Below are 17,893 nucleotides of genomic sequence, written 5' to 3'. Positions count from 1 at the left end.
ACTGACAATGAAAAGGAAAAAAACTAAAAGTTTTTATATTTTTTTTATTTTTATGCAGGTTACTAAAATTCTATTGCATGCTATCAAAACACTGGCAGTATAATTTTTCTTTTCTATCAATATATGGTTTTAACTCAGTCTGACTTCATTTATTTATACCGAGAATGCCTACTGTTAATATTTAGGGTTTTCATTATTTGTAGAAAGAATCTCCTTATCAAAACATGTTTTCCCCCTTCAAAACCTTGTTTTGGTTTTGCATATATCTTACCCATATTTACCAAAATACTGAAGGTGAGGCCAACATGCATGTCTCAGGATTTCTTATGTCTTCATAAACTGTGATTCTTTGGAATACAGAGGAGATCAGGCATTATGCAAGTATCCACGTGGTATTACTTGGATTGCAGCCTCATAGAGCCCCAGAATAAATGAGAATATAAACTTGTAAATTTCCCAGGACTGCCACAAAATGAAGGGTGGCCCACTAAACTGTCTCAAAAGTTTTATACTCTCTCCACAGAATTAGTCACTCATTTGGATATATATATTTTTTTTAAATCACAAAATAATTTCATATCTCCTGAAATAAAGGAGACGGAGATACCCAGGAACAGGAGAAAAATAAAGATGATGGGAAAGACAGAAGGAAAAGGAAAAAAAAATGATTTGGGGACTAATACAAGGCAGTAGATGAGGTTGATTTGCCCTGCATCATTTCTGTTTTAAATTCTATAAACACTTAAAAGTAAGAAAAAGTCACATTTCAAACAAAGCAGAATCATTTTTCTAAAAAAGCCCCTGAAGGTCTGGTGACATTAGAAGAGCTATCCTCCATGGCAGGAATAACAGTCTGGAGTTTACCAACACCTACCCTCCTCTCCCAGCTATATGAATACCTCCCACTTCTCTCCGCTTTCCCACAGCTAAGACCCAGCCACTCTGCTCAGTTAGACTTCTTGCTTGTCTGTGCAGGAATTGAGGAGGTCATGGCCTGGATGGACTTACATGTCCACAGGGGTGGGGAGAAGAAGCACACTGCACAGGACTGCAGAGAAGTAGTTCATCCTGCATGTGGGGACAGGCCAGCAAGACCTTCTGCAGAGCTGGCCCTGGAAGAGGCCTTGCCAGCCTGGACAAGCAGAGCAAGGGGACCACTCCCCGCAAGCCACCCACTCGCCTGAGTCCCCGGAGTGTGCATGTCAGCCATTGCAGACTCTCCCCGTCACGAATCGCTCCTCCAGTATGACCCCTGACAGAGAGGCCAGGGCTCAGTGCCCCATGATGGCAGGTGAAGCTGAGGAATAAGTATATCCTTGGACTTTTCTCCTGTTTTTGTTTTTTTTTTCTTTTTGTCACATCTGCATTTTGTTTTCTCTCATTTCGAATGTTTCCCAACACATCATGTTTAGTGAGGTGTTTAAGACAGACTGAGAGATGCCGTTGGAAACAATGTTTTATAGCACAGTTTGTGTACTAGTTTATTGCCAAATTAAAATAAAGATGTGATCTGGCAGACTCGGCCTGCTGCTAAGTGGTTTTCTGTATCGAGGCAAGAAAGTGGGGGGAAACTAGCAATGAAGTGAAGCACTGAATCTCCTTTGTCCTACTTACTTGGTTTCCTAATGCACAGAAACGAGCAGAATGTTTGGTTTGCCCACTGCTTAATTACACAAAGTAAAAAAAAAATACAGAAAAAAATAAAGGAAAGTAAGATTTTGGTGCTCCCATATTAAATGCCATGAAATTCTTCATCGTGTCCACAGTGATTCACTATTTTGTTTTGTTTTTTTCCTATAAGAAATATATGGGCTGTGACTTTACATGACCATTATCTCTCCTCCCATTTGATACAAAATTTCTACACTGTCTGTAATGTTTATTTTTCTGGAAATTCCAGGGTTTTCCAAAAGCACATCTTCACAAAGACCCTTCAGAAACAAAGGACACTAGCTCCCATTTCTACACTGTGTGATTACCCCAACAGGGCTTCCTAAGCAGTCAGGCAACTTCTTTTAGAACTTCAAAAGGAGAAAAAGCTTCCTATGGAAGTAATAGCCAGTAAAACTCTATCTTGGGCCAGAAAGGATAGTCTTCTCAGCAAAAATCTTTGAGTCTCTTAAAATGCTCACATCAAAAAAGCCTCCACTGGGTATTCAGGCATTCAAGATGAAATGTGGTCACAGTAGAACACCACAGCCCATGTGGGCTCCATCCTAGAAGCCAGAGATCCAGACTCTGCCCTCAGGGCCTTACAAGTCTCATTCATCGAAGGAGAGAAAAGTAATGACAGAGAAATAAGGAGGAAATGAAGGTGGTTATGTATTCAAAAGATCGAGAGTATGCCTGAAAAGGCAACAAACACGAGAGATGAAAGGAGGATTCTGTTCACAGGTGAGTTCTAAAGGCATTGCCGTCTCAATGAGATACTTTCTAAGAGACAGTGCATTTTGCCTGAAAATTGTGTTCACCATAGGATGATATAAAAACAGCATCCAGCAGAGCCAACATTAGCATTGAGGCTAAGCTCATAGCTGGGAGTTTTGCAGCAGCAGCAATAGCAGCTGTCACAGAAAAATCGATGAGCAATACTTACATGAAAGAACGAATGCTCCTTTTTCCTGGGCAAATATAGTCATTGGTCTGCCAACAACAGCATGGGGCTCTCCTTGGTGCTCCCAGCTGCATCTCATTGGCGTTAAAGGCTCCATGATTCATGGGTGATTGCCAGCTATTATTTCCATATCATTGACCCACCTGAGTGGCCACGGACTCTCTCAACTTGACTTCTAGCCATCTCTGTCAGCTAATGGCTCATCTGATGGCTGCAGCCCACTCCTTTCCCAGCTAATGCCCCACTCTTCATCCTGTGATTCAAAAGTCCTGAGATATAGAGTGCTTTTGCGACTCCTATTTGTACTAATGGATTATCCATACTTTTATCCAGGATGATTTCTCCTTCATTCTCTCCTGGAGAAACACAGATTAGCAGAAAGGCTGGTTTCTGCCCATCTACTAATCTCAAGATATCACCCTCAAGAATGAAAACTCTACAGAATTTCATGTTAAGGTTTTAATCCATTCACTGATCTTTGACATGTGATACCAGTGAGTAGGTTTTCTCTTTGCAAAAGTTCATTAACTTTTTAAATTTTTGGTTCATGAGCTACATACAGAACAAAAACTGTTAAGGCTTCTTCCAGCTCCAAAATGATAGTCTTCATTTGGTCCATGATCACAAAAGATACTTTTTGGTTAGGACCAGGATGGCCGTGATATCATCATCTCATCTTCTTGCTTTTGACCTCATATTACCACATTTCATCCTCGTATTTCTACCAGATTAACTTTCATAACCTATAACTCTGAACACAGCATTCCACAGATGTGGAATTTTCAAATTAGGAAATTGCCTAATTAGAAAAAAAAAAAAAAAACCATTTTGCCTGACAACCAGTCAAAGCAGTTAAAAACAATCAAGATTATGTTCCAAAAGTATATAATCAGCTTTACCAAATTTCAGTTTCAGTCACATAGACAAATTTACAATCTTGTAAACATTTTTTTTTAACTCTGTGTTATTGTTTATGATATTCCTCTCCTGTAAATGTGCCTCCCTAAAAGAAACATGACATATTAATTAAGGTCCAGGTGAAATCATTTCATGAGATCTTCATCTCCTGAACTTTGGGCTGCCAATTTCAAATAATCAATCCAGCTATATTGTTTTGGTATCTGTTATATGTGAATGAGGCTACTGGTTTGGTTTTTTTTTTTTTTTTTGGCTTCTTAGATTATTGGTGAATTCACGTATTTAATCTTCTCTCTTCAGATGGATTGACTGTTCCTTGCTATAGTGATATTATACCAACAAGACACCATGCAAAGTACCTGAAATGGATGTGGAGTTTAATATTTGTGTTTGTTTAATCTTTTTGGAAGTGCTCCTGCAATTATAATTATACATCCCAACACATTTTACAGCAAAGGACGTCAACACTAAGCACTGCTCACTGTAAGTGGCCCAGAAGTCCTAACTCTTCTAGCATTATCCACATTACTGCAGTCATCACGGGAGGTACTATTTAAAGTGCTGGAACATGAAGGGTTATACTTTGGGGCATCTCCTCCAGCACAATTGCAAAGATGCATAGTTTTCACTTAGCCAGGTAAATCTGGCCCTCACTGTGCCTCTAGCATCATGGGGAAAATTAACCAACTGTCAAATAAAATACAATAACTCAGTGGATTAAATGACTAATATTCTGTGTCCTGAGCTTCTCAGCCTCGCCTCTAGCAACTGCACCATCCTGGACCAGATGCACTGTGGCTCGACTCCAGGAATGAAATTGTATATTCTGCTGAAAGGGTAGCCAGGCTGCTCAAGAGGAAAAAAAAAAAACTAATTGTAAATCTTTTCTATTTTTAGGCTTAATGTGCATTTTATTTGGCAGGAAGGGCAGAACGAATAAAATTCCCAACCTAAGAATTTTAATTTGCTTCCTACAAAATGCTTGCATCGGTAGAGACCTTGGAAAGTTTCTTATATCATTCCACTCACTGCAGGAAGGACCCCACACATCTCCACCAAACCAAACAGATAAAACCCTACAATATCCTCCTCAGTCGTGTGAAGTCCAGTGTTTCTTTAAATATGCATAATTTCTAACACGTAAGTCCTCTAAGGAGAATTCCAAGAATGACTTCACTGAATCGTGCATTTCACAGAGAACATTCCAATATATCACTACTATCCTTTTGGCTTTTATGGCTAGAGTTGCTCTCTCATGTGCCAGTGTATATGTTTCTTTTACTTTTGATTTAATTGTATTTTTTTTTTGTTCATAGCCTTATATTCTACCTAGGAATGTAAGTTCTTTAAAAGCAGGGGTTATATGTATTTTATAGTCTATCTACAGTATAGAGGACATGTTATATTTTATAGTGTGTATCACATAAAATATATATACATCTATCACACGCACGGACACAGACATGGAATAGCATAACCTCATTTGATACTTTCTTAACAAATTGGAATTCTTCTTTAACTCAACTGGCAAGAGAAGAAAAGTTCTGAGATAACCTGGTTCTGAATAATGACACCGGTGCCCACTATTATTGTTCCTCTGGTCATTTCTCTCACTGTTTTAGCAAATTCCTAGTTAGCGTCCTGAACCTTTAGGGGGTCATTCTTCCCCTTAAGGACTTGAGAAAAGCTTTCCTGATTCTTCATCCACAAGAATGATCACCTCTCCACATACCCAAAACACTGTCATGGATTCCATGGGGGTCAGGGGTTCTCCACAGTGCATTTCTTAGTGTCTAGCTTTTCCTGTGCACACTGTCGCAGGCGTTTACACAGCTCAAGCAAACGACCTGAGAGCCTCCTTGCTGCCCATCACCCCACTGGCACACAGTTCAGGCTACTGCACAGACCAAAAATGATCATGGGGAAGAAATGCAGGGATGATTAACCAGCGGACTTCTACTTGGGGATCCGTGAGCTGTTGTCTCAAACGAGGCACTCATGCTTACCTTTTGGTCTTGGCTGTATGCCAGAATCCAGTCTTCTTGCTTAGGATGAAAAAGCAAACTCTGGATGTAGAAGTTCAGCCGGTACTTTTGATAGGTGGCTCCTTCATCTGAGCTGATCAATAAACTGCTCTCAATCTCTGGATCCGTGAGTAACAGAATCTGCAGCAAAAAATTGTTGGGGAAAGAACATAATGAGCAGTCAAGTTTACAAATTCCCAAAACTTAAAAATGAGCTAAAATTTTGACAAGGGAGACAAAAGGGGCAGGCTAAGAACACTTGGCCAAGCAGTGACCTTGACTCTGTCAAGGTTGTTCTCATTATCTTGGACCAATCGTGTGAAATGATTTTTACTAGAAATGAAAGAGGCAGGACGAGTTGGAAGGAAGGGGGAGACAACAGTAGATTGTATTTTCTTCTTCTCTACAGGGTTCCTTGTTAAATTTTTTTCCCAAGGTTATTTCCTTAATCTAAAATATTTTCCACTATTCTTCTAACCTCAACCCTCCTTCCCATTGTTGTATCTACTTTTCATCTGTAGGGGATAAAAGAGCAAGACTTGTCACAGTGTGTTGTGGGAAAGGTGGATGTAGCTGCTGGTTTTTCTCCTTTATTGCAGACTTCTTGTTCACATCAACAATGTCTCATGTACGAAGGCCATTTTATCACCTTCTAACCTGTTATATGATTTACTTGTTTATTTTGTTTATTGTCTATATACCCTCTACTAGAACAGAAACGCCATGAGAACAGGGATATTTGATATTTCTTTTATTATCTTCCCCCACAGATATATTCCTAGAAGCTAGAGTAAGGCACAGCATATACTATATTTTCAATAAGAATTTATAGAGTGAATGAATGAATGGAAAGCATTTTCATAGTCTTCATGTGAAACCAAAAAATGCCCAGAAGAGTTTGAACAAATCTAAATGGCAGGTCCACGGAAAGAGTAGCAAGATGTCCTTCTCAATCTTTAGAATATTGACCAGTGAATATGCTCTATGCTTCGTTCTCTCGTTAGTATGGTTAAGTTTTCCCAGAGTGGTGTGAATGATCCACAACAGGAACAAGATGGACAAGCTGCCCTGCAAACTGATTTTTATTCTCTCATTTTATGCCTCTAGGAATGTGTGATAAAATGCCTCATCCACGAATCTCTGCAAGGCTCCTTTCACTCACTCAAAAGTGCACACCTAATGCTTCCAGACAGGTGGCCTTAATGCTGCCCACTGACATCGTTCCCACCAACTTATTAATTGGCACTTTATGCGTTTGGTTCGGAGAAGCATGAAAGAGATGCTTAATGTGTGGCTGTATGAAGAGAAATCACTGCAGCCCGGGATTTAAAGATTATCAGTCGAGGATGCGGCGGTTCCAGGGGGAAGAAACAGGGGAGAGAGAAGGAGAGAGAAGATAGAACCATGCCATAGAAAAGTAGAGTGCCAGGCAACCACACAGAGCTTTCTCAAGCATTTGGACGCAATCATATTAAAACCTCTGGATTGTTAGTGTCATCTTTGAAAGTGGTGCCCTGTCACTATAAATAGCACATGAGGACCATATACCAGACATACTAGGCCCAAACTGCATTTATGCTACCCAGGACAAATGTAAGGTTCCTTATTGTTCTTTCAAACTTCCCTCTTGAAGAGGACAAAAGATATGATGTGCAGCGAGCGAGTGCTGTGGCTGTCAGCGGCACTCTGGATAAGATGGGAAGCACGCACAAAATTGGAAGCTAATTGTCTCTCCTTCCATGTTCCACTGAAACCACTGTCCCCAACCATTCATTCTGACAAAGTTATAGTTTTCTCTGTCTCCCATTCACCAAGCACATAGCATTCCTTCATTGGATGGCTGACAGGGAGCCATCGGGTAAAAACAAACTCACACGGCTTCATTAAAATCTATTGTATGCATTAAACAAGAACGTTCAGATGGCACCTAAATTCACAAGAATATTTCCAGGTGATTTCATATTTACTGGCACATAAAAGCTGTTGTTTTCCAAATAACACATAAGTCACCAAATGATCAGATTGCTTTGTGTATCTGATTATAATTAACAATAATATGTAACAACCTTTTTTGCACTGCTCCCAAAAGTAATTTCCATAATATGAAGAGGCTCAATTTTAAAGAGCATCTATTGTCTCAGGCAAGGTGATTATTTCTACCTCTGATATTCTATTTCCCTGTTAATCAGAATATATTTTCCTCTCTTGCCATGAGTACAGAGCTCACCACCTGCTTCTCCTGGCAGACCATCTCAACAAAACAAAAACACTAGGCCTACAGAATATCCTGGAATCAAGTTGATTTTAATCATCATTTATTTAAAATATTTTTGATACTCATTTATGCTCTAAGTCATCAGACTTTCTAAGATGATTCTGCATCCAGGTAATATTGGATAAGGGAGCGGGGAGTTAGAATAATGCAAATATTTTCAAACCTATGGCTACTTAATATTGAATAAGTGAAATGCGTAGCTTCTTTGGCTTTATTTCTGAGTACAGAAAATATGTAGACCAAAATCTCATCTTCTCTAAACAATCCTTACCTGAAACCGTCTGTCTGGGAATTTGATATTTTAGAAATGATGGAAGATGTTAGCGAATTCACTCTGTAAGATTTATAAGTGTTTCCGTATTATACAAACCTTCCAGTGGTTCTTCTCTCAAACCTCTGCTCAAATCCACTTAAAACAAATAGGTCAATTAGGATCCATTTTTGTTTAGCCATTTTTTTATTGCACAAACAACTTTGTAAGACCACCAGTAGAATCCAAAATAAAAGAAGAAAAAATTGCTCATGACGCTGTCCCTTCAACAAATTAAACGATGTGCTCCCTTCTACTTCTTTTATCCATATCTATATGTCATATCATCGGTTGAGTTTTTATTCTGATTTTTTAAATTTAATATTTTGGCCTATAGTCATTTCCAACTGAACGATAAATGCACAAATGCATGCACAGACATACATTAATATACACCATTGTGTACACTATATTAATCACAACCTTCAACATAAGCAGGTTAATATTGATGCATTTAATACATTGCTGTTAACTGAATAAGTGAAATCTTATTTCAGTCTTCAAATTTAAATTCATTAGTAATTTTATTTCTAGTTAGTTGAAGTTTGTTCTGTCACTTTGTAGGGTTACTAAAAGTAAATATGTTAACAAGTAAATAAAAATTTAAGCAAGATATAAATAGAAAATGTTTAACCAATTTGAGAAAAAGAAATAATGTAGATAATACATGCGACACAATCCTTAGACATGATGTTGTTTACAAATAAATAAGTCATACATTCTCAAGAAAGTGTTTGATTGGGACATAGCAAAATGATAACTTCAAGTTAGTGAATACTCCTCAAAAATTAATAGCATTCCTTAAACATGTCCAATGATCACTGTTTTTTCTTGTTTACACTGGCTTTCTACCCACTTATAGCTTTTCATGTGACTTTGAACAAATGGTGTTTTGCTGTGTTTAATCATATGCATTCTGGAATTTGAACCAAATGACAGAATTTTAGGAGGACTTTGTAAAAGGCATGAATCTACACTTTGCACAATTCCTGGAGTGAGCTCTCTAAAAATATGGGTCATTGTTTGCTTGGTATAAAGCTTGATCTATAGCAGGTCTATACATCTTTGTAAATGAACAAATGAATGAGTGAATAGGTGAGTCCTCTTCATCCCTGCCTTCTGCTAAAGGCAGCCCATGGACTCTTGTGACACTGAGAGTCTAAGTTCTCTCAGATAAATCCCTGCTGTTCTAGTTGGCAGCAAGGAGGGGAGAGACAAGGGGAAGAGTCTGTCTTTAACAGGAAAGTAATTATTATCTGTTCAGATCAGCCCATGAGTGATTAGAACCAGTTTACTGATGCCTTGCAGGGTATGCAGACTGCACTGACTGCGTCTGCAGATGAATTGTTTTCCATAGAAAGTCAATAATGGCGACACAGGCTTTCACCACCTACCTCTAAGCAACCATTCATCATCCACTTTGGGTGAAGGAAGAAACTTTGTTTGCTTTTCCTAGAGGTGACAAATGAACATGAAATACAATTTATAGATTTCAAATATGTCACTTCTCACTTTTTGTGGTATTTGTCCTTCTGACAGCTTTGTGTCATCAAAAATTAAATGCATTTTCATTCTCCTTGACTTGCTCCAGATTCAACATATGGCTACATGATGTAATTCTACAAGAGGTTGGTTGGCAGCTTTCTGATCTGTCTAGGCTGTCTACCAAGGACATTCCTCCTAAAGAAATATTCCTACTGTTTAGGTTTCCAGATTCTTTTCCTAGGTGTGTTATGTTTGGAATTCTATCATTTACCTGTTTAGATAGGGTGGAGTTAATAAGAGGCAGCTTCATTATTTATAGGCATATGTTTTTCTCCACCATATCTTTGGTCATAAACCAAAGAATATTTATTTTACACATTGTTCATTACTTGTTTGCTAATTTGTCTACTCCTTGTCCTTTGTGGACTGGAATCAGTAGAGGTAATGTATTGGAAATATCTCTTTTGCTTTGCTGAAGGCTTACCTCAAATCCAGATGCCCATATCACAGGTGCATAATAAATACTTTTCATAATAATAATGACAATGACAAAGAAAAATAGCAATAGCCATAATTGGGCACTCCAGTTATCTACCCACTTTATTCAAACAAAAATCTATCCATAAACAGTATAAGAGGCTATTTTCATGGCTCTGGCTTCAATATTAAAAACAAATTAAGCAAATGTAATCAGAGCAAGTGAGTAATTTGTTCACTACGGTGGGTGAAAAAGCTGCCTATTCCCAATGTGAGCTGAACATTTATCTGTCCCAGATGAAATGAGGGTGAGAGCAATGAATGCATATCAATTGGTGACTGTTTGGAGGACAGCATTAGAGAAAGTTACATAGGATCCCAGAATGGCCCATGGAAAGGAAATCACTGAAGTACAAAGAACAGTGAGAAAAGAAGAGGAAAAGTGATTAAAAAGAAAAAAGGTTCAGATGAGTATACACTAGTAGAAAAAAAATCTATAGAAAGATGGACTCAGTGTGCAATCAGTCAGTCTAAATCCCACTCCCAACCTCCCAAACTCAGTGAAGCTCACCTAATGCACCGTCCATGGTCATTAATACAAAGTAGGGTCATTCAATACTAAGAGACCAAGAAAATGTTGGGGCAATAGACCATCTGCTTGTGACGGCTGATTCAGTGAAATAGCAGGGAAATGCTCGCACTGTCTGTTAATATTTTACTCTGCAAGTTCACATTTAAGCCTTTTCTTTTCTTTTCTTTTCTTTAATGAGGGCCCAAAGACTTTGATTTTTTAGGAGAAAAAAAATTTCCAAGAAGTGCACACTATTTTATTGTTTCACGTGTCTCTTACTATTCTTGTCAGATCTTACCTAATAATTATTATGCAACACTCATGAAAATTCACTCAACACTCCTTTTGCCCTATATAGAGTACACAGGAGAAGCAGGGTTTACCAGGAATAACAATACATGGGTTACACTCCTTGGAAGACAATTCAAGAAAGAAAGCTTATAGAAAATTTCTTCTTATTTCTCTTGGGATTACTGAACATAACCCTCTCCCAAATTAACTTAGAAAATTTTAAACTAAAAAACACCATTTCGCTGTGAGATTCTACTTCTATTACTGTGCATGGCACTGGCCTGCCACAAGGAGACATATGCCCATGTGTGTGGGTGGGTTGATCTGCAGGGTGGACTGGAAAGCTTGGGAATCATAGACATTTTTCCACAAGAGCCCTGACCAAATTATAAACCTGATTCTTGTCAGTGCTACAGTGGACATATGAAATGTCTCAGAAAAAAAAAAAAAAAAAAAAAGAATGTGTTTAGTAAAGGTCATTCATACCATAACAAGAAGAAGGAAAAACAAACCATAAATATATACTATAATCATAGGAAATAGCATGGGGCTTGACTTCAAAGATGGATTTGAGTGTCAGCTCCGCCATATATCGGTTATGCCACTTTGAAGAGCTCATAGCTCACTTCATCTTCATGAGCCTCAGTTTTCTCATTGAGGGTAGTGATATTATTTAAAAGTTTTTGTTTATTTAGCATCTGTTGTTTACCAGGTACTCTACTAAAACTTTAAAATGTATTACCTCATTAAATTGTTTTTAAAAATACTTCAGGTAGATATTATTATGTCCATTTGACAGTTGAGGAAATGAGGCTTAGAGAAATGAGGTAATTTGCTCAAGGCCCGACAGCTAATCAGTGGTAAAGCTATCTATGGCATACACTGCATAAGTCAATGTGAAGAATAATGTGCAACTTTGAGAAATATTTTTATTATAGCAGTTACTATGGAGACTGATCAAATACCTTGAGAATATCTGAGCCACCTTAAAAATCCCAGTATTATCCCACAGTCTCCACTCAAATTCAACCAGAACACACTTTCATGGTCATTATAAGTCCCAAAGTAACTTCTCTCTTAAATCCCCAAAGCTCTATAAATGCCAAAAGGTTACATCATTTTAAAATGTTAGTTGTTATCAGAAGTAGCCAAGAAATTAGGAAAAACAGACATTCATCTTCTTTGCTCATGGGAAACTTTACAAGAAATGATGTTCATTTAATGATAAGAAATCTCTTTATTCCGCTAGAAATGATAAAGGAGAGGAGGTGAGGATAAAGAGAGAACAAGAAGAGAAGCTATCAGTATATTTTAACATCAATTTAGGTGAAGGACACATTGTTTTTGGTAAAATCTCTAAGTTGCATATTTGTTTTTAGATTGAATAAGCATCAAGTCAAAAGTCAAGAGAATAAAAAAAAGAGCCCATAGAAATGAATTCATTCTAAAAAACAAGTGAACAGAATGGACTCACATTCTTCATCCCTTGCTCTACTTGTATCATCATAGTTTTCACTTATATGAATGTGTCATAGTAAATGGGCCAACACACTAGGGAAGGTCCGGGAAGATTAATGAAGTCTCAGCTGCAGGAGACTTTGCTAAAGTATTTGGCGATTAAAGCTTTCCTGAGAAGCCTGGGGGGACCACCTGGGTTTTCTCTCAAATGGGATCTGCAGATTGGCAAAGTGAGGTTCACCCCGCAGCTCCACCACAGAACTCAGGAAGATGGGGCTGGAGTGGACTACCAGGAGGAAGTGCCTCCTTTTAATAAGGAGATCTATTTCATATAAAATCCTTCCTTCATTCTTCAGGTATTTAATGATAGACATGGATCACTTCAGGTTGTTTATGAGAGACAGGATAGGGTAAATATGCTTGTTTGACATGGCCCCCAGTATAATTACATTAGCTGCTGTATTCCCTTTCTCCTTTATTCTTTCCCTTCAGTCAAAGCAGGCAATATAGTAGTGCAGCATTTTAAAAAGATTATTTTTTTCATGGTTTTATTTTCTAGGCAGTTCTATATCTTGTGCTAATTCTATTTCAAAATGCATATCTCAGAAGCAGCCAAATTGGTACACTATATGAAAGAGAAAAGGACCTCTGTTCCATTTATTTGCTGTTTTGTAACAAACTACCTGAGAACAGTGGCTTCAGACAACCATTATTTTGCTCATGGTTTTGTTGGTCAGAAATTTTGGAAGAGTTCAGCTGGGTAGTTAATTTCAAATCCACATGACATCAACTGTGGTAGCTGGAACTGGAGGTTCTACCTCTAAGGTGGCTTCTTTATTCATGTATTTGACCTTAGCCTCTCTCTTTCTCTCTACATGAATCCCTCCCTGTAGGCCCCTTCCATGTGGCTTGAACTTCACATAGCATTGCAGTTTCATGGTAGTAGGATTTCTTAATTGGTAGCTGGCTTGTTCCAGTGTGAGTGTCCTAAGAGTAAGCATTTCGAGGGACTCAAGTGTATTCAAAAGTCCCAGGATGTCCAATTTGCTGCATTCTATTGGTCAAATGAGTCACCAATTCTGGGCTAGATTAAAAGAGAAGATAAAAATAGATTCGGCCTCTCAAGGGCCGAGGGAGAAGGGACAGGCATACACACACACACACACACACACACACACACACACACACACACACACACACACAGAAGGATGGCAAGAATTTGTGGCAGCCTATATTATCACAACAATTTTCCGTATAATTTGTCACATTATTAAAAGAAGGGGAATATGATAGAAAGTTATTATTTTATATTCAGTGTAAATAACAAGGCCTTCTTGTAACCATAACATCTGAAATACAGATAACTCGAGATTGTCATATTTTTCATTGGGTTTCAGCTATGAGATAGCTTTGTTACTTAAAACTTTTGAAATCTGTAAATTTCTAATCTGGTGTCAATTCAAAGTAAATATTTATTGAAGATCAAATGAATTTTATCGTTAGTCTCAGGGACATCAAGATTCCCAAGATCAATAAAGTCTAGTCTGAGGATTTTCAGGATGCATAAATTACCCAGATTAAATTATAGAAAAACAGATCTATTAAATGTCCATTAAAGTATACATAACTAATTCTTTAGTAAGAGAGCCTATATCTAGGTATTATAATTATAATCCTATCATTTAATTTAGGATCTGACACCTTTAAAAATGGGTTTCTTAAGTGCAAAATAGTCCTTGTCCTTTTATGTTCATAGCAAAAGTGCCAATATCAATTGCAACATAACCTAACGATTCGAAACAGAATGCTTATTGTTATACTGGGTCTTAAAATAAATCAACTGACCTTTAAGTAGCCTTGGACCAAGAAAAACACCAAAAGGTCATTTAGGTCTGAGGTGAATGGCTGAATGGTAAATGCGTCCCAGAAACATATAACAAGTTCAATTTCTATCATGTGCAGGCCCATGTAAAACCATCCAAATTATTTATTTTATTTATTTATTTTTTTTACTTTATATTCATCCTGCTACATAGCTCAACTCCAACTACTACTATGTCAACCCTATAAAACACTCATCTGCTCCAAGATACTACCAACAGGGAATCCACACTTTAAGACAATAACCACAAAATCAGCTCTCTTGACTTCACTGGTATTTCTCGGCACTCTTATTCAAAATGAACAAAGGGATTCCAAACAAAAGGGTTCAAAAAGAACAAAATTTTGCCTTCACAAAACTTCTACAAACAACGTGATCTTTTATGTATTTGAGCTAATATCTTTTATGTATCTAGTTACAATAGCTCAGAAGTCGGCATCCTTAACAATCAGAATAATTCCTAATCAAAGTGCTATCATGCAATCTAATTATAAAAGTATCATTCTATTTTGTACAAAAGCATTTTCAGACCTAGATTCATATTGATGGTGGATTGAATATACCCATAAAGATATTCACACTTACAAATTCAGCTGATCTTGATTCAGGAGCTGCTTTGACTATATGAGAGATTATTTTGCTCAGTTCACAGACAGTTTGGCTTTCTTTGAATGGGTCACAAATGGGGTGATAGTCCTGGTTTAATCCTACTGCACCATCATATGTTTTGGATAGTCCTGGTTTAATCCTACTGCATCATCATAAATATTACTACTTACACACATATGTATGGCTTGAATGATAAATCGTATGGTCATCCTTGTGAAAGGAAGATTTCTGTATCCGGTGCCCTTAGAGAAGATCTCCCCAAAGTGAATTTTCTAAATAACTGAACTAATTTTTTTTTAAATAGTGAGCATATTTAATGACAGAAAAAAATCCTCAAGCTCATGGACAGATCGACACCTTCCTTTAAAGAATATATCAGCTATCATTTACATTTCCCTGAAATTAAGTGTCATGAAAACATATCTCAATTAATTCATTTTACTACAATATTGCAATACTTTCTGAAATTACTAAAGTGTGCTGAGCTCCCTCCTAAACATGAAATCATTTTTTAAGTTCAAATCCTTCTCCTTATCCTATGCCACCCCACCTCCCTGACTCCCATACCTTTCCATTGTCAGACAGTTCAGTCATATTTACTCATTTGAATATCCTCAGTTGGTAGATTATTAGTTCATACTTTTTCTCCATTTTAAATCTGGACAGTTTCTCTTTTTCTTATTGATTTGTATAAATTGCCATCCCTACATCATAGTCTATTTATAACAGTCTGTTTATGTACATTTTCTAACTTCATTTAAATTTCTAAGAAAAAAAAACAATAAAGTATCATTCTGCACATATACAGATATACACATAGGTGACCCCAGGTGAGTATCTCAAGTTTAAAAACAAGATATTAGAAACTCCAAACATTCCAACAGTTTAATATTTGTGTTCTCTGAATAAAGGCTCTACAGAAAAAACAAACAAACAAACAAACAAACATTCGTTTTCCATTTTTGACTGACATCAATTCATTGGCAAATCTTTCTTGTCACACATTTATCATAAATTGTAAAAAAAAAATAGTCCACTGCACAAAGAATCTCAAGCTCGTTTAATTACTATTTAAGATTTTATACATACATGACGTTGACATTTAAGAATTACACGGTGCTTTACAAATGTTCATTAAGATATTCCAACTGGAAATTGAAGCAAACCTCAGGAAAGTGAAATTAAACAGAGAGGGGCATATGATTTCTCCAAGATAATTCTAGAACATTTTTGGCTTTTCTATGGTTCACACTGAAGAACTTGGATCCCAGGTCTGCATTCTAAACTTCTGACCACGTAATAAGCAGGTCTTCTAACCAGTGAGCATGCGCTTGGAGAGGTTACTAACTAACACGTTTAAGTTTATCTAAAACACAAGAGAAAATGTAAATGAAACAGAATTTTCCCTCTTTGATACAATTTACATGCAATTCATAAATGAAACCCTAAATGCAATCATAATTGGTCTTATCTATAGGTTATTTCAATAAAATTATAGACGTACCCTCAAAAATTAAAATTCTCAAAGGCCCATTTTAGTCATTTCAAAAACAAATAGGAAAACAAGGGTACTGAAATCAAAGGGGTTTTTTTTTTTTTGAGCAATTTTTCACTCTTTGTGGCTGGCCAGTTGTTCATCATTCAATCATTCCATTTTTTTTTTTCTTTCTCTAATTTATTTAAGTAGTTCTAGGCACCAAGTGATAGCTACTGTGCTTAAGACTGGACATTAAATGATGACTGATACACTGAACGCCTTACTAGATTGAATTCTTCTACAATTGGCTCCAACACAGAAACAAGAGACAAAATTTCAGTGGAAAAAGTGTGGTTGTATAGGTACTGCACATACAAAGCATTGCGAGAATAACATTCCTACTATTGAAATGAGGGAAGGAGCCATAGAATATCTGACAGTAAAATGAGTTTTGAAGGATGTGTAGGTATTCGGCAGAAGGAGTGGGAAAGAGTTCACAGTAGAGGAATCAACATATGCAAAGGCAGAGAAGTATGAGCATCATTACATGTTCAGGTAATATAAGTTCTTCAGTATGGCAGAAGGTAGGTAAAGCAATTGACAGCCAAGTTGAAAGAGCTTCACTAGCTATGTAAAGGGGTTTTGACTTAAATAGTAAGAGAAACTATTCTGAGCCACACATATAGATTCAAGATTTTTAAGCAGGAAATAGAATGGTCACTTAGAATGATCACTTTAGAGATAATACAGAATATAAATTAAAGAGAAGGGAATATAAAGGTAGGGGACCTCTCTTAAGAGATTATTGCAATTAATGATTCAGCTAAGGAAAGTGTGTCCTGAACACACACACAAGCAAATCTTAGACCAGATAAAATATCCCTAAGCTGGGAGGTTAACCATTACTACAAGAATTCCAGTCCACTGGGATTCCAATCATATTTTATAGTTATTTCCAGCCTAATTTATTAGTATTGAAGATTCCCAAAAAAATACTTTTCAGAAGCACAACCACTTGGGGAATTACAGCTGAGTCTGATAACCAACCCTCTTCAAGGATCTAACAGGAGGGGAGAATAAAGAAAACATATGTCTCCCCAATTTAACATTTGCCAATGTAAATGAGCATATGTGCCTTTTCAATGTTCGACAAATTCCTCAAGCTACAGAATGTAGAATTGCCACAAAGGAAACCATCAGGCTAAAAAGAAGCGTTTCAGTGAGAGACATTTTTTTTTCCTCTGCCAGTACCACAGTGAAATGCAGTAGTTGAAACCCCGTTGTCCACAGCCTGTCTCTGACCAGCACACAAGTGCTGAGGTAGACAGTGATGGCCCAAAGAGCACTGTTTATCAGCTGATTTTCAAATAATATCCAGATTTACTGGGACCATATTCTCATGAGTCATAATCAATAAGAGCTTTAGAGTGGCTGGCTATTCACTATGGGGAGGTCAGATGCTTTCCAGTTTACCACAATCCACATCATCCTCCATTGCTTTC

The 17,893-nt window shown here is 37.2% G+C and overlaps 1 protein-coding gene across 1 annotated transcript in view; it reads right to left on the bottom strand.

Moving 5' to 3' along the window:
* Nucleotides 1-17,893, bottom strand: part of SORCS1 (sortilin related VPS10 domain containing receptor 1) — a 452,195-nt gene that overhangs the window by 162,194 nt on the left and 272,108 nt on the right. Inside the window, exon 4 of the mRNA XM_039871262.1 lies at nt 5,539-5,697. Coding sequence (XP_039727196.1) covers nt 5,539-5,697 — 159 coding nt within the window. The remainder of the gene's footprint in view (nt 1-5,538; nt 5,698-17,893) is intronic.

The sequence above is a fragment of the Pteropus medius genome, unplaced genomic scaffold, assembly GCF_902729225.1.
Source record: "Pteropus medius unplaced genomic scaffold, Ma_sr-lr_union100, whole genome shotgun sequence".
Lineage (NCBI taxonomy): Eukaryota > Metazoa > Chordata > Mammalia > Chiroptera > Pteropodidae > Pteropus > Pteropus medius.
The sequence above is the reverse complement of the archived record's forward strand: the minus strand, read 5'-3'. Positions and strand labels throughout refer to the sequence as shown.